The sequence below is a fragment of the Podarcis gaigeae genome (genome assembly GCF_964106915.1).
Source record: "Podarcis gaigeae genome assembly, chromosome: 16".
Classification (NCBI taxonomy): domain Eukaryota; kingdom Metazoa; phylum Chordata; class Lepidosauria; order Squamata; family Lacertidae; genus Podarcis; species Podarcis gaigeae.
The window spans coordinates 27,064,718-27,082,369 of record NC_139693.1 but is presented as its reverse complement, the minus strand read 5'-3'; the positions used below and the strand labels follow the sequence as shown (position 1 = coordinate 27,082,369).

General features: G+C 43.5%; 1 protein-coding gene and 1 long non-coding RNA gene across 2 annotated transcripts in view; one reads left to right on the top strand and one right to left on the bottom strand.

The window, feature by feature from the left end:
• The window catches only part of BCR (BCR activator of RhoGEF and GTPase), a 97,196-nt gene that overhangs the window by 9,884 nt on the left and 69,660 nt on the right, over positions 1–17,652 (bottom strand). The window contains exons 15-22 of the mRNA XM_083716888.1: positions 17,072–17,169; positions 15,054–15,185; positions 6,288–6,347; positions 4,245–4,354; positions 3,044–3,183; positions 2,402–2,536; positions 918–1,023; positions 41–203 (exon numbers count right to left, since the gene is read on the bottom strand). Of these exons, the coding sequence (XP_083573014.1) occupies positions 41–203; positions 918–1,023; positions 2,402–2,536; positions 3,044–3,183; positions 4,245–4,354; positions 6,288–6,347; positions 15,054–15,185; positions 17,072–17,169 (944 nt within the window). The remainder of the gene's footprint in view (positions 1–40; positions 204–917; positions 1,024–2,401; positions 2,537–3,043; positions 3,184–4,244; positions 4,355–6,287; positions 6,348–15,053; positions 15,186–17,071; positions 17,170–17,652) is intronic.
• LOC310834346 lies at positions 10,562–13,704 on the top strand. Its single transcript, XR_014559210.1, has 2 exons — positions 10,562–12,758; positions 13,003–13,704. It is a non-coding gene; the product is annotated as an uncharacterized lncRNA (long non-coding RNA).

Genomic DNA, 17,652 nt, shown 5'->3' with positions numbered 1-17,652 from the left:
TAAGTTGCAAATTTTTTCTTGCACTATCCCACTTCTTTACCTGGGACATGACTTCTAGTGACCAGCTATCAGTCATGGCTATTGGCTGAGTTGGATTAGCAGGGATTTTACTATCTTTTTCCGATGGCCTGAGCAGCGTTGGTCCAAAAACAGTTGCCAGATTGTGAAGTGACATCTTGTTGATGTTCTCCTTCTCAGCAACCCTGAAGCAATTGGGTAGAGGCAGCGGAGGGAGGGAGAGAAAGAAAGAAAGAAAGAAAAAGAAAGATAGTTTCATTTCTGCAGCTCAGAAGATGGTTCTCATTTACACCACCCTTGCAAAGACTTCAAATCCTAGCAAATCATGGTTTAGTTTTTATAACAAAGACAAGAGGTGCTCCATTCAAGGTCTTTGCCACTGTAAGAAGCTATTTGTGATAACAGATTGTGGCAGCAGCAGATGCAAAGGTGGTAAGAGCAGGACTGTCCATCTAAAGCCAGATTTTCACTATATTCTGTTATCTGCATCGCAATGAATGTTAGCTTTGAAGTAAAAAAAAAGTTATTGTTCCTCAAATCTTGGTTTATATGAATTTTGAAACTGGGGCAGAGATGGGCCCTAGGTCAGTTCTCCAATACTTGTATGAACGTTGTTATTTTATAAGAACACTAGAGTGGCAAGCAATCCATGGGGTTTGTTCAAGAGGAATGAGGACAAGGAGTGACCCCCCAACACTTCTACATATGATCTACCACTGCAGATGAGCCATCTCAGAGCAGTAGTCTCTCTTGGAGCCAAGCTGAAAAGGTGTCTTGACCAGGTCTATTAACCATATGTGTTCAGTTATTATTCCCAACAATGCCTAATAATGCATTCCAGGAGTTCCATAGTAAGTACTGAGAGATGGTCAATGCTGAAAAAGGACATCTAGCATTACCTTTTCAAATGGTCCAGGAGAAAAAGGAATGTGACAAGGTTGGGTTCTGGAAGAGACAGCAGTAGGTTCAGCATACAGCTTTCCTTAGCAACTGGATCTGAAAGTGCTAGATGAGGAGAGGGGGGGAAGCGTCAGGATGGGAGCACACAATGCAGCTTCACAAGGCATGGAAGGGAGGCTAGCCTGGCTCCTCCCACTCTTTTATAATCATTATAGTGAAGATTTTTTTAAAATTCTGCAAGGCCTTTAGGCTGCAGGCCATTTTATGATTTTAAAAAAATAATATTGGATTTTAATTGTATTTTATCATTTCATATTTCTGAATGAAATAACAAAGGGTGGTATTAAACTAACAAAAAAGAACCCCAAGATTATTGCTGTCAACAGTCTTTCTTTATGTTATTTGCTCAGAGTAGCATCACTGAAATTAATGTACATAACTTAATCAAGTTCATTAATTTCCATGGGTCTGCTCTGAGCAAAACCCTATGCTATTAAGCAATCTTATATAAATAACAGTTAAAGGTTGCATCCAGACAATTTGTTTATTGTGCATTTATTCTTATTTGTCTGTGGGGAGATTAGATTATGTCTTCTATTGATCACTCTGATTTGTTTGCTGGGAAGTTAGATAACTGTGTCAAAGTGAGTGTTATCCCACACTTTCCAGTGTGTATTCATGTCACTCAATGTTTTGAGGAAACAGGCTTGTTGTGCAAGTCCTCTCAGTAATCCATAACTGTGTAACCTGAATCTGCTAGTATGTGATTGAATCCCCCAATCAAAAATAGCAACAGTCTGGAAGTGCCCAAAGTACATAATATGTTTCACTCAAGTTACAAAAAATAAAATCCAGAGACCAAGCTCAATACAGGCACATCCTCACTGCTCCCCCAATCCATCCTGAACTCTGCTGCTCCAACTTCTCTTGGGCAGCTGAATCTTTTCCTCCCTCTGCAGCATCAAGCTACACACAGGTCCAGGAACTGACCTAATTTTGGTTTAGAAGCTGCCTCCTAAAGAAGGGCTGAAACTTAATACATTACAAACTTGTGCCTCACAGACTGCAGAGCCAAACCTGGCCCAGTTATTAGCCTCAGCTATCAGAAAAGAGGCCCAATTGCATGCTAGATATTATCAGGAAAGGGATTGTTGTCCACTGCACAAATGGAAAACAGTGTACAGTTCTGGCTCGCACTTTTCAAAAAGGGGATTGCAGATCTGAAAGTCTGGAAGATGCAACGATATTATCAGCGGCCTGGAAACACTCCCCTACAAGAAAATGTTGCAATTTAAAATACTTAAAACATTAGGAATGTTAACAATTCTAAAGCAGTTACATTTCTAATGCTTTAAGTATTCTTGCATTATTTTGGGTAAGAGGATGCCCTGAAGGAGTTTCTGCCAAATATCTTCAGTCACATTTCCTCCCAATTGATTCAGCAATCCTGAAGTAGTATGTTTGTTAGTCATCAAATTCTCACCAATGCCTTCAGCAAAGTTGGGATAGAGTTCATCTGTGAAGAGGGGCTCAGGCAGTTCTCTGAAGTAGAGCTTTAAGGTCCCTGCAATGGCATTCACATCCATCTCACTCATCATGACGGAGACATCTTTATTATCTGAAATAGAGGGAGGGGAAGGGAAATGTGAGGGGAGCAGAGCTTTTAGCTACTCGGGTGTTGCTTCTGAACTTCCTCTCTGCTGAAATTGCTTGCTCAGTTCAAAAATGATGGTAGAGCTTTTGGAGGATCAGGAATATGCCATGGGCTTGCACACTCTGGCTGTGTATGCATTAACATTTACCCTGTCTCCAGTGTGCTGCCACCACTGGTGTTTGAAACAGTGCACACATGACAGTTAACCACAATGCATACGTATCTCGCAGTTTCTTGAGAAATACTGCTGCTTGATGCATTGAACCAGCTTCTTTTCGATTTGAAAATGTAAACAACATTCATTTCGCAGTTAAGCTAAAGCATGTACGTTAGAAACAACTGCATTGCAGATCACTTCCTTTTCCGAACTACTTCCATTGAGACTGGCCCTAGTAACTGTTTGTAGAGTGAGTGGAGCACTGACTCTGTTCATTTTTAGTGGAAATGAAAACCTTAGAAGCTGATACTCACTGACGTCAAAAGCAGCTTTCAGAGCCTGGATATCGGTGGCAACGCCAGAGACTCGGTAAATGCCCACCTCCTCCATGCCACGACGCTCAATCTCCTCGACACACTGGCGCACAATGTAAGGCACCTTTGATCTCTCTCTCCTGCAAGAAGAGGTCCAGTTCAGTAAAGGCAAAGGCAATAATTATGTGTGAATGTACACACACCACAAGCAAGAAACCAATTTCAAACTGCCTTTGATTCTGTGGAAAAACTAGAGGCTGCCTGCATTTGAAGGCAGACATTTTTTTTTCAGTATCATTTTGTATTTTCAAAAGTAATACTAATACAAATTTACAGAATTACTATGTCAAGAAATTAAAACAGTAAAACTGTTGTTCAAGATGTACAGCTATTTATCATTTTCAAAGTTATGTGCTATTTCTGATCTGCCCTCTAAGCTTGTGAGTATCATATTGAAGCACTTGCTAGTCCCTGATATGCCATGCTGCTCAAAAGTACAAAGTTTATTGATGTGCAGAAAAGTAAGAGTTCAAAGAACTGGCAGCTACATTCTCCCACTCCAACACCATAAAATTCCAGTCATCAGTTCATACCATGGGTGCCAAACCATTCACCTGACTCCAGAGAATCACGTGTTTTTCTTTTCAAAGTAAGGCTGATACCTGAGAGGAAGCTAAAAAACCTCATTCAACTTCTCTATTTTTTAAAGATGTCACTTTAATATGCGTGCTTTAGTAGTCCTGTTTTTTGCCTACAGAATAATGATTCCCTCCCAAGTTCTGCAGTGCCAGTAAACATTCTGCTGGCAAATGAATCATGACTAAAGTTCAGGGGTTAAAACTAATATAGCACCATCCAGATGGTGTGAATGTTTTTTTGAGTGTGGTGCATAATGGCTGCTCGGTAGCTTGGAAAATCCCAGGGTGAGTCATCTCACAGGATAGGAAGAGACCAAGGGTTGGTTCCGGAGCACGGCATAGCACATGATGTTCAAAGTAAACAAACTTGGGTTCCAAGCAGATTTATGCAGCTCTCAATGAAGATGATGCAGCTTGCAAAACAGATACTTCCCCCTCCCCTCAAAACTACCTGTTAGAAAACAGGCAAATTATACGTGTTAACTTTTGTTCACTGTCAGGTCAGGGGAAAGGCCTTAAGGAAAAACCCTGGATTAAAAAGAAAAAATGATGAAATAACTCACTTGGTGACCACTGCAATCTTTACTCCAAATACACCTGTTTGTTTGCGGGAGGGCATCCTCTTTAAGCTGAACTCTCTGCTGGTGAACTTCACAGACAGTTTCACTTCAACCTTGAAGAAAAAGGAGATTCATAGCTACTCTTTCCAACAACAGAAATTCTTGTTGGATTTCTCTCATTCAAAAACAGTCACAAGGAGTAACAATGAATAGCACAGGGGCTTGGATCATCAGCTGGGTGACCTGCTCTGTTCTGAGCTCCGCAATCAGACTGAGTTACTTTCATACTCCATGGGAAAACTACACAGAACAATGCACCCCCTTCTCAACTACGTACCACATTAGTCTCTTGTGATTACAAACAGAGTCTTCTAACACTTCAAAACAACAAAATGTCAAAGGGGGTAGAAATAACAAAGCTAATGTGGAAAGAAATGTGAAGTCTAATACAAACTGAAAGTCAACCAGACTTTTCTAAGATTTTAGGCCAGGAGAGCCTAAAAAGTGGGTCTCCAGATGTTGCTGGACTACAACTCCCACAATCACTGGGGCTCAATATCTTGAGATCCACAGGTTAGCCATCCCTGTTTTTAGCCTTACACTTGCAAAATTTTGTTTCTGGAGTTTACAGTTAGAATTGTTTTGGTAAAATCTCTTAAGGTAAGGCGTCTTACAGCTGCTTTTATTACTACTTTAAATTTTCATTTCTCAGTTTGTTTTTGTTTTATTTTACATGTGGTTTACTGTTTCTTAAAGGAAAATGTGTTAGCTTCTCCAAGTACATGGCAATGTGAAAACCATAATATAAAGTATATAAATAATAGCAGCTATGCATAATGTCAGCTTATCCATGCTCACTAGGAAGAGACAATAGTCAGACAGCAAGTCTCATTTGATATTCAATGAGCAAAGACTCTTCTGTATTCAGTAGCATTAACACCACAGTGAGCAACAACTTGTAACTGAGGGTCAAAGAAGATTTTACATGATGCATGAGATTTTAATGTTCTTCAAAACTACTTATGTCTGAAATAATTGCTATTTCATCTGAAGTAGTTTCCCCAGCTAAACCACTTTTATCTGGTTAACTGGAGCTTATTAATACAGCTCATTGAAGAGACAGTGTACACAGATGCCCGTTCTAAATAGATTCCACTATGTGCCATTCTTTGTCAAAAAGCTATGCCAACATTGCATATATTTTAAAAGGGAGAACAGGACTTCAGTGGTTACAGACAGGCAGTTCTGAGCGCTGGCGGGCATTTGATCTGCTGAGAAGTCCTCCAATACAAGCCACTGCCATTCCCATTTATTTCAGTGAAAATTGCAGAGGAGAATTCCAGAGTGCATTGTCCCCTTTGTTAAAAATTAGTGCCTGCAAGGGCACGCAGTTGTGAGTGTTGTTTTGATTTTCCACACCAGGCATCAATAGGACCAAATAGTCAAGGTGCCAATTTAATAAGGCCGAGTGCTTTGAGAGGTCAAACAGGCTTCAGAGAAAGACCTTGTTGTGCAAGAAGCAGCCTGCATGACTACAAAGACAGCTAGGGTGGTCTATTGCTGCACCAGGAACAGGATGTGCATATTCTGCATACGTCCAGATCCTCTGTAACATTATTGCATTAGAAATAAAACTCTCCTATCTTCCCCATCCAGGGAAGTGCAGATTGTTATCAGAGAGCTTATGTGTTTTGGCAGTATGGGCGATACAAAGGCAGAATTTCCAACATAGAAAATTTATACATGCTGTTCCTATGCAACAATTGAATGCTCAAAGCTGCTCTGTATCTGTGTGCTAATGGAGACTGCACCCACGCAAGGAACAATCTATAAAGCTGGCTCCTTAGCAGGCATGTAAACAGCTGCACAGGCCTGGCAAGCAGCTTGCTGTCGGTGTTTTATATCATCATCTGCATGTGTGTGCAGATGTTACAACAACATTTGAGTATGGGTCTTCAGTCACCAGGAGCACAAGACCTGAAAATCCAATCCAGAACGGAACAGTCAGGAGCAGCCAGCTTGCATTTTAGAATTGTCTGTACTTACTCCATTCATCAATATGACAGTGCGTTGCCAGTCTTTATCTTGCAACGTCTGTGGATCCAGCTGAAAAATGGAGAGTTATTAGTGAGTTAGCAATCAGGTGCAGAGGCCAAAGTGGCTGTATTGCCTTACATAAATTAGTCAAATAATTTTATTATTTATACCCTGCCCATCTGGCTGGGTTTCCCCAGCCACTCTGGGCAGCTCCCAACAGAGGACTAAAAACAGAATAAAACTTACAACATTAAAAACTTCCCTAAAGAGGGCTGCCTTCAGATGTCTTCTAAAAGTCAGATAAGTTATTTTATTTCCTTGACATCTGATGGTAGGGCGTTCCACTGGTCGGGCGCCACTACCAAGAAGGCCTTCCGCCTGGTTCCCTGTAACCTCACTTCTCGCAGTGAGGGAACCACCAGAAGATCCTCAGAGCTGGACCTCAGTGTCCGGGCTGAACGATGGGGGTGAAGACACTCCTTTGGGTATACTGGGCCAATGTCATTTAGGGCTTTGAAGGTCAGCACCAACACTTTGAATTGTGCTCGGAAACGTACTGGGAGCCAAATTTAATTAGACCGGTATGCAGGTCACATATTTGCAGGATCAGAGATATCAGGAGAATCCTGCTAGCTTGTCCTTTAAAACAAATAGCAAAATTATAGACCTCAACAGTTCTCAACATGAATACCCTAGAACAGTCTTCCCCGGTCTGATGCCCTCGAGCTGTTTTGTGCTATAGCTCCAAACTGCCCCCGTAGTCCAAAACTGCTGGAGGGCACCAGGTTGGGGAAGGCTGATTTAGAAATTCCTCAGTGCCCTTTCAGACCATTTGTCATCCGTCACCCTCTTCTGCATGAGAAAAAAAGATTCCAGAATGTTTGACAACGAAAGTCATGAAAGCAGCATATTTTTGCAAAGCTAAGCAAATACATTCAACACATACCTTTATCCTTATCACAAAAATTTCAAAACAGTTGTCTTTTATTTTGCACACAATATGCACGTCTGTCTGACAAGCCAGTGGAGGTTTTCTAGCAGAGTCCATGATACCAATTCTGGTTTGCTGAGCTTGTTCATCAGCCTGCCTCTGGCCTGCCCCCGAATCAGTTTTAGGGATTCAGGGCCAACTCCTCTCTCAGGCCTAAGTGAAGGTGTCAACCTGTCTCTGAATTATGCCACTCAGATGACTGCAGGTTCGTTGGGTGTGTTTGTATGATAATGCTCTTCCACACATAAAAATTCATAGGCCCAGAAAACTAGCATGTAGGAAAAGAGCTAGAAAGTTTTCAACATGATAGGAATTTATATTATTTTTTTTGTAAAGGGAGGAGCATCCAACAACCTGAGGCCCCACTTGAATCCTGAAGTGGCACAGTCCAGGCACAGGTTCACCCCTTCATTTGCTGTTTGTGAGAATTAGCCCTTTGCCTCCGCCTGTTGAGACCCCACTATTATTGCTAATAATTGGAAGCAGTTTCTCTATCCACACATACAGCACAAAGCAATGGGAAGGCGAAGGGTGGGGAGAAAGAGAGAGAGAGAATGAATGATGTGAATGAATGTAAGAGTAAAGCCAACCTTTCCTTGTAGCACTCTGCCACAGACTCGGGGCCACAGAGTGTGGCTTCTGTTATGTGTACATTTCTTCGGTAAATCCAGCAGAGTCCTGCAGCTACAGCTGTAGCAGAAATGCTTGAAGACTTCCTGAGTGGTGGAGTGGGTCATCAGCAGCTCCCACATCTCTTACTGTGTCGTGTGCTCTTATTGTGCTCTGAAGCCCAGTGTTGTCCCTCTAAGTCTACTCTTGCTCTGCCAGGGGCTTTATAAAGAGAATATTCTTCCTGGAGGACCTGCCCACTTCAGTTTGGGCAGCCAAGGTGCCAATGAGGTGTTTGTTTTTCCTTCCCAAAAGAGTTTATGGGAAGGGAGGCAGAATTTTCCCTCAACAAGCTTTGTATTTTCCCAGAATTGAGAGGAAATGGCTTCTGAAGTATCTGGTTTCCTTTGTGGAACTACTGAGCTCACCTCCACCCCCCATGAGACTGCTTTCTGGAGCTGACATGGGTAGCCCTTCACAACACCATTCTCACAGTGGGAACAGTCAACCCAGACTCAAGATGCAATTCATCTGCTGCTCATGCCCTGTACTTCTGTGCCATATAAAGTTGCAGAACCTAAAATGCAACTCTTGTCTAAAACAGGCATGATTTACTGTAAGTCACTTTGAGGTTTTTATGAAAAACGAAAACCTGGGGTGGTGGTGAATCTTCTACATAAACAAGTGAAAATGCTGTCTGAGGTATTCTTTGGGGACTCAACAGGTAAAAGTGCCACCTGTGGAAAGAAATGGTACTTCTACACAACAACTACCACCCTGCATCCAACAGCAGAGCACGAATACAAGACTCAATGCAAGAATGCAAGACTCAATGTTTTTTTTAACTACTGATGGGAGAGTTTCATTCAATTCATTCTGAAATCAGTTTGGCATTTATGAGCTCTCCCAGCAAGCACTCAGAAAAAGTCCATCTCTTTTCCAAGAAGTCTTTCCCAGTTCAAAATGCTCGTGTATATGCATAGATGCCATCTAAATGTGCTTTAAAATCATAGAGTTGAAAGGGATCCAAGGGTCATCTAGTCCAACCCCCCAAAGCCATCTGGAGGGCACCAGGCTGCAGAAAGAAGAGGAAAAAGCATGCGCACCACCCTGGGCTCCTTGGAATCATAGAATTGTAGAGTTAGAATGTTCCCAAAGGTTATCTAGTCCAATCTCCAGCAATGCAGGAATTTCAACTAAAGCATCCATGCCAGATCCATGAAGGAAAGGTGGAATATAAATGTAATAAATAAATAAAAGTACAGTCATCTCTCAGGTTGAATGTGCTTCAGGCTGAGCGCTTTTGGGTTGCACTCTGCGGCAACCCGGAAGTAACAGAGCGTGTTACTTCCGGGTTTCGCTGCTCGCGCATGTGCAGACGCTCAAAATGACGTCACACGCATGCATAGAAGTGGCAAAACGTGACCTGCTCACGCGCAGTCACATCTTACGTTCTGTTCAGGATGCGAACGGGGCTCCGGAGCGGATCCCGTTCACATCCCAAGGTACCACTGTATATGCTCTAATGCCACTGAGTGATGGGTCCTCCCCCTTTAAAAAATAATCACCCAATGTGGAGTAATTTACCAGCAGTCCAGTATTGTGCTTCTATTAAAGAACCTAAACAAGAAGCAGCTAAAAAAAGAAGATTTGGAAAAAAATATTTAACTGGCCCATTGGAGGAGGAAATATCAGCCCTGATAAGGCCACTGAGAGGAATGACAAAGATACAACAGGAAGGATATGTTTAAATGAATTACATTCCGTAACAGCAGCTTTGCCATTCCAAGCTGGCCAGACAAGCTGCTTACATGATCAACAAGGGTGGTGCAGTGGGGAAAGGCAGACCAGCCAGCTAGTCTGCTACCCCCTTTTTTGTTTTTATTTCCAAACAGTTTTAACAGACATAAATGTCACTCTTTTAATCCTGTTTATAGTGTGACTGAGTAGAAATCCTGTATGAATCACCTGTGTGGAGGACAACTGTTCTGCATGGACACTTTGGACAACATGATTTCCCTGCAACAAAGCAGTAGCAAAATCACAATGGTGCACCACTGACACCATGTATGCATTTGGGTGAATTCACATGTTCATAGAATAGAATAGAATCATAGAATTGGAAGAGACCACAAGGGCCATCGAGTCCAACCCCCTGCCAAGCAGGAAACACCATCAGAGCACTCCTGACATATGGTTGTCAAGCCTCTGCTTAAAGATCTCCAAAGAAGGAGACTCCACCACACTCCTTGGCAGCAAATTCCACTGTCAAACAGCTCTTACTGTCAGGAAGTTCTTCCTAATGTTTAGGTGGAATCTTCTTTCTTGTAGTTTGGAACCATTGCTCCGTGTCCGCTTCTCTGGAGCAGCAGAAAACAACCTTTCTCCCTCCTCTATGTGACATCCTTTTATATATTTGAACATGGCTATCATATCACCCCTTAACCTCCTCTTCTCCAGGCTAAACATGCCCAGCTCCCTTAGCCGTTCCTCATAAGGCATCGTTTCCAGGCCTTTGACCATTTTGGTTGCCCTCCTCTGGACACGTTCCAGTTTGTCAGTGTCCTTCTTGAACTGTGGTGCCCAGAACTGGACACAGTACTCCAGGTGAGGTCTGACCAGAGGCACTATTACTTCCCTTGATCTAGATGCTATACTCCTATTGATGCAGTTCACTTTTCTGCTACTACATCGCAAGTCTTGCAATTGCCCCAAAGTGAAATCCGCATGCCTGCTGGCTTTGTGGGAGGGCTTCTTCATCTCACAGACCACAATGCCATTGTCAGGATTGAAGATAAAAAGTATCTAGATTGTTAACTTGTAGCCAAGGAACCCCAAGCACCTTTGGCTCTTTCTTAAAAAGGAGGACCCTGTATGCTACCAAAATCATGAAGAAATGGAATTAAAATGCACGTTTCCATTTAATCTCGGTAGTAACAAGTCAAAGATACTATTAGTCCAGTTATGGAATGCTGAGGTAGCTATGTTTCTACCCACACAGACATTCTCAGACTCTTATCGCAGCATGTATTCTGAAAAACCAACAAGATCGCCAAAGAGAGACTAGAAAGATCTAAACATGCCAGAAAATCTGCTCACTTGCTTATGTTAAACTGCAAAATGAGATTTGAAAGACACTGCTAGAGTGTCCTTGCCATTGGACAGAAGAAATCTTGGCAAAGAAATGCAGATATTTTGGAGGCTGAAGACCACAATGTGAACTGGAAAGACAAGTAGAAAATTTGCTGAAGTAGAACTACTGAATAGAGGTCTTGCTAATCCTACAGTTAGAGACTTTATCATAGTACAAATAAATATGACTGCTGAAAAAATGATTTTGCAGCCAGGAGCTAGTGTCACATCTAGATCACCAACTTTGCACCATCTGGGTTCTGCTGAACAGCAAGAGGAGTATGTACACTTTCTGCAAAGCTACTGCCTTGTTGATTTAGTGCAGCCTTCTTCAATTTGGTACCCTCCAGCAGTTTTGAACTACAACTACCATCAGCCTCAGGCAGTACAGTAATGCTCCCATGAGCTCTAGCATACAGTCATGCTACATGGGAGTTGTAGGCCAAAGCAGCTGAAGTGCAGCAAAGTTTCTTTTAGTGGGAAAGAGTTCTTAATTTGACTAGGAAATCTGCAAGGCACTATAACCAACCAAGGAAAGACACTGTGTTGGTGGTCTACACAACCCATTAAGTCCCCAATAATGTCTGCAGTGTCTGTGGAGGGGCTTCTCCAAGATTTACATGTTGCCTCTGTGTGTCAGGTATCTTGCTGCTGTCAGGTATTCATCCCCAGGCTTGTCTCCTCTCCTGCAGAAGTAGCTCTTGACTGATAAGCTGAGTAGGCCTCTCACAAAGAGAGGTTAGGGATGCAGGCAGCATGCAAATGCTCAGGATGACCACCCTTCCTCCCATCAGTGTTCTGCTATAATCACAATATAGTCTTATCTTGGAAATTGAACAGAATCCATTATGGAAGTCCATTCAACTTCCAAAACGTTTGGAAAGCAAAGTGCGGCTTCTGATTGGCTGCAGGAAGCTCCTGCAGCCAATCAGAAGCTGCAAAAGCCCCGCCGGATATTCGGCTTCCAAAAGAATGTTTGAAAACTGGATTTCAGTCATTCGGGAGCTGATTTGTTCAGGAGCCAAGGCATTCAAGATCCAAGGTACGACTGTACCATGTTAGAGTTTCTGCCTGGCTTCCCCTTCCCTGGAAATTTTGTCTGGGGTGCTTAGAAAAAGAAAGAAGCCATGGCCACAGGGAAACAGGGGCAGGGAACAGAGCAACAGTTTGCACATCAAACCCATTCCTAAGAGCGCCCCCAAGGCAACCATGCCATGATAGAACAGTAAACAAAAGGGAGCTGTTTTGATCAGTGCTGGTCCCCATCCAAAAGGTAAAGGGACTTATCCATTCAAAGTGCCCTAATGGCATGACAGCAAAACACTTCACTATCAGTGGGAAGGAACTAGCTTTCATTTCTTGTAAAGCAATCAGCATTTGTTGTTGTGACACAATGACAGAAAACCAAGAAATATTAAAGGCCTCAATTTTGCTGCAAAAATATCAATCTTGTAGCACCTGAAAGACTCATGAAGGCTATCAATGGCTATGTTCTGTTTCTAGTATCAGAAGCAGTATGCCTCCATATATGGCGTCTGGGAATAAACAGTTGGGAGATTGCTATTGTACCCAGGTCCTGCGTGGGTGCTTCCCATGGGCATCTGGTTCACCACTGTGAGAATGGGATTCTGTACTAGACAGGGCCTACTCTGCCCAGCATCAGGGATCGTCTTATGTTCTTATTACCATAACAGAAGTGACAGAAGCTTTCACAGGGTTCTACTCCATCAGAGAGTATATGCGCCAGTGTGGTGTAGCGGTTAAGAGCGGTAGTCTCGTAATTTGGGGAACCGGGTTCGCGTCTCCGCTCCTCCACATGCAGCTGCTGGGTGACCTTGGGCTAGTCACACTTCTTTGAAGTCTCTCAGCCCCACTCACCTCACAGAGTGTTTGTTGTGGGGGAGGAAGGGAAAGGAGAATGTTAGCCATTTTGAGACTCCTTAAAAGGAGCAAAAGGTGGGATATCAAATCCAAACTCCTCTTCTTCTGCAGTTGTGACAGGTAACAAGTTAAGAGGTCCAGTAGGTGGGCTATGTACCGTCATACCTCATGTTACGTTTTTTCAGGTTGTGTCCCATGGCGACCCGGAAGTACCAGAAAGGGTTACTTCTGGGTTTCACTGCATGTGCACAAGTGTCAAATCGTGCCGCACACCTGTGCAGATACTGTGCTTCAGGTTGCGGGCTTTTCATGTTGCGAACGGGCCTCCGGAACGGATCCCGTTCACAACCAGAGGTACCACTGTATTCTGCAAAATGAGATTAAAAACTGACGGAACACATAGAACACACCTTGGATTTCACTTTAACAGTGACATCAAATGCTACAGGAAGTGACAAACCTAAAATAAATGCAGAGTGACAGCAAGTAGCTTCAATTTGTAGCATGAATGAAAAGTTGGAGGTCTTTAAGAGAATTACATTCCAAGCAAAACCTTCTCCAAATTCCAGTGTAAACATTCTACAGAAACCTCCAGCAAATAAACTGTAAACCCCAACAAAAGAAAAGAGCTGCTCATTTTCCAGAGACGGAGAGACCAAATGATGGAACAGGAAACATTAATTTGCTGCCTGTTGCTTCTGTGGAAAACAGCCGTGCTTTTCCAAACACAGAGTCAGTTGATGGCTTTCCTTCCTATTCAACCGCCTCTCTCTCTCTCTCTCTCTCTCTCTCTCTCTCTCTCTCTCACACACACACACACACACACAAAAACACACAGAGAGAGGTAAAGCTAATAAACAGTCCTAGCTCTAGTCACCAAGGCTCACTGCATTCACCACGATACAAAGAGCTGCATGATTCACAAATCCCAGAAGTGAGAGGGTGAGATTTCCAGTCAAGATAATAGCAGATTAGCAACACACAATTGGATAGTTAAGCAAGAATAATTTATACCCAGCTCTAGCAGAGAGAGGGATGGAAAACTTAATGTCTGACATCATCTAGAGGTCTTACAAGTTCCAAAGAAAGAAGACTAGATTTTCTCAAGGGCAGGCTTTGAAAAGACCAAAGGCTAATCAAGCACCTACCATATTTTTCGCTCTATATGAAGCACTTTTCCCCCTCCAAAAATGAAGGGGAAATGTGTGTGCGTCCTATGGAGCGAATGCAGGCTTTCGCTGAAGCCTGGAGAGAGAGAGGGGTCGGTGTGCACCAACCCCTCTTGCTCTCCAGGCTTCAGGAAGCTATCCACAAGCCTTCGGAGCGCGGCGGGAGTTGCCGCCAGGCTCCAAAGGCTTGCGGATAGCAGCCTGCAGCCCGGGGAGCGCAGTGCCAACTCCTGCTGCGCTTCCCGGGCTTCAGGCAGCTATCTGCAAACCTTCGTAGCACTCCCCCAGCCCCGCAAGTTCCAGGAGCGGCAGCAAGGCTGCCGCAACCTTGCCGCCGCTCCCGGACCTGTTCTGGGAAGCCCGAGCTTCCCCCGACCCCAGCCCCACGGCTAAAAACGAAGCCAAGACAACGAGTCCCGCTGGCTGTCTTGGCTTCTTTGCTCTTTGGAGCTGGGGGGGGGGGGGATAAAAAAAAATCTTTATTTCCCCCCCTATAAACTAGGTGCGCCCTATGGACCGGTGCGCCCTATGGAGCGAAAAATACGGTAAGTAGTTTATTCAGATGAGCATGTCCTCCAAACGGGTGGTAGCCTCTTTCAGTCACTCCTCTCCATTTACTTCTTACTGCAATCTTCCCCAAGCTGGTACCCTCCACAAGTTTTGGACTCCAACTCCCATCAGCCCCAGCCAGCATTACTACATTGGGCTTCTCACCACCTTTCTGTGTGGCCACGGCTGCTCCCATTTTGCCTTTTATGGGTTGTGGATCAATGCACATGGAGCCCAGATACCCTGTACAGATATGATGCTCTAAATTAGGGATGGGGAAGTTGCACCCTCCAGATGTTCCCATCACCACTGGCCATTGGCCATTCTGGGTTGGGTCAATGGGGGTTGGAGTCCAACATCTGGAAGGCCACCTGTTCCTGACCCTATGCTTTAAAGAAACATGGCCATCTTGCCTTTACAAAGGTATATATTCCAACAGCCCACCTGGATTTGGCCTTTGCCCATGATTCGGTCTGTGGTCTCTCCATCTTCTTTGGTAAGCTTGGTTTTGTTGTAACACTTCTCGTAGCACAAGATTCGCAGTGTCTGTGAACCCTCCAGTTCTATCTCAAATTCCTGCAGCAGGAGAACAGCAGTTGAGTTAGTCGAGATTCACTCTTCATAACAAGGATAGTTAGATGCTTTGGACAACTCTTATAAGCCCCAGTCAGCATGGCCAATGGCCAAAGATGATAGATTCTGTAGTCCAACAACATCTGGCAGGCACCACACTGGCTACCCATGCTGTAGCTCTCAAAGTACTAACATCACAGAGATTTCTTGGGAAATTATGAAAGGGCATCCTGAAGATTTTGTCTCATTCTGTTTTCCACCTGGGGAACAACTTCTGCGCAATCAAAACAGCTTTCTGTCTGCATAATCTATAAATCTATAAGATAGTTCCCCAAGGAGGGGGTTGTGCACTTTGCTGGCAACGGGAGGTGGGCTTTTTATTAACTAAACTTATGGAGCCTCCCCCTAACATAAGAAAGGCAGCAATAAAAAAGGCAATATGAAACAATGAAAGGTATTAAAAACTTAAAAATACAATTAATTACAAGTAAATTACAATTGTAAAATGCAATTAAATTTAATTGTAAAATACAATTAAAGCATGGGCATAAAAAACCTTTATGAGGACTAGACCATAAGACATATGTGAAGGATGACTGTCACACCCTTGGGTCTTTTCCAGAGAGAGACAAATTCTTGGCTTTGCCAGGAAAGATACTGCAACTTCCATATTTCCTGAGGAAAGATCTTTTGTAAACTACTTAGAGGTTTTCTACAGAGTAAGTGGCATGTATACTTTGTTAATCAAAATAAAAATCTTGATGAGCTAAACTATTGTAATAGGTCTCTAAATAAGAACACTGAAACCCTCTAGTGCGGCCCTTTCCATCTTGACATCCTCCAAATGTTTTGGAGTGCAATTCCCAACATCCTCAGACAGAACATTCATAGTGGCTGGGGCTGATGAGAATTGTAGTCTATAATATCTACAGGGAACCAGGATAAGGAAGGCTGTACTAGAATAAAAAACAGCAATAGAGGCAGCTGCTCTTGCAAGCTGTGCCACTGCCCAGTTCTCAAAAGAGAGACTGTTCTGCTTCTGGCTACTTTCCCCTTCACTTTCATAAGTCATTCAAAACAAATTCAACGGAGCTGCCTGATTCACAGTTACTCAAAAGCAGCCCTCAGGGATACAGCCCAAGATTAACCACTCTAAGCAAGCCACAGCATTGGCCTTGAACTTTCCCCACTCAGTTAATGCTGCAAGTCAGTTATGATGGTGGTCAGTTGTTGTTGTTTTTATACTATTTATTTATACCCTGCTTTTTCCTCTGATGGGACTCTGTCCACATACAAGATGCAACTGTGGCATTTACATCTAAGACTCGCTATGCTCTCCTGCTGAATTTTTAAAGAGGTGGATTTAGATCAAAACAGTTTGATGCCTATAGAGGGGGAAATCCAAAAGGATAATTCTCTCCCCCCCCCCACCTTACTGAAACAAATGGGAGGGAACCACAAGGGCACTGCCACACTTGGCCCCCAAATTAGACAGCTGAATTTCGTTATGACCACTTTTCAAATGGGATTAATTCTTGGAACCATTTGTATGCCGACAGTGGCAGTAAGATGAGGGTCCCATCCTTTTAGGAGCAGGCCATGACAAAAAATCTACAGGAACCTCCCTGACGCACCACATAAGGAGAAAGCAATTTAAATCTGTACAAACAGAACCACTGGCCTTCTACTGTCAAAGACTCTATGAGTAAGATGAAGGTCCCATCCTTTTAAGAGCAGGCCATGACAAAAAATCTACAGGAACCTCCCTGACGCACCACATAAGGAGAAAGCAATTTAAATCTGTACAAACAGAACCACTGGCCTCCTACTGTCAAAGACTCTATGAGAGGTGGTGATCAGAGGAAGCCCAGACCACCACTACAGCCTACCTCATTCCAGTTGGGCTCTGCTGTGTCTCTGTAAACTCTCGTTTTTGCCTTGTTCACGAAGTACCCAAAGGAATCCACTTCTAAAGTGCAGTAGAGGTCTAGGAGGAGGAAGACAAAGAAGCAATGGCTTGGTTAGGGTCACCAACATCTCTTGCAGTTTCCTTGGTCAGCTGGGTCAGACTATGCGCTCACAATCAATCTGACTGCTGGTTGGTCCATGCAACAGTGATCTACACTTTGGAGCACCTCCCAGAGTAGGGTGCTTCCTTCAGTCCCATGGTAGTCTCTGCTGACACCCGATATTTGGAGGGCTGCTCTTCTCTCAAGTGTCTCAGTTTCCAGAACCACTCCAAGGTAAAGATTATATTGCAAGCTCATTCTCATTCTTGACAATTATCCCACAAGATTGATTTGTAAAACCCAACCTCAAATGATGGAAGAATTTATTAAATTTCATTCTGTCGTAGAAGACCTTCCTAAAATGCCAGGTGTCAGTCACCAAGCTGTCACCACTGTGCATTTTAAAAGGCTTCCAGGATAGACTCCCCACACAGGAATACACCCCCTGCCAGACAGCGGCA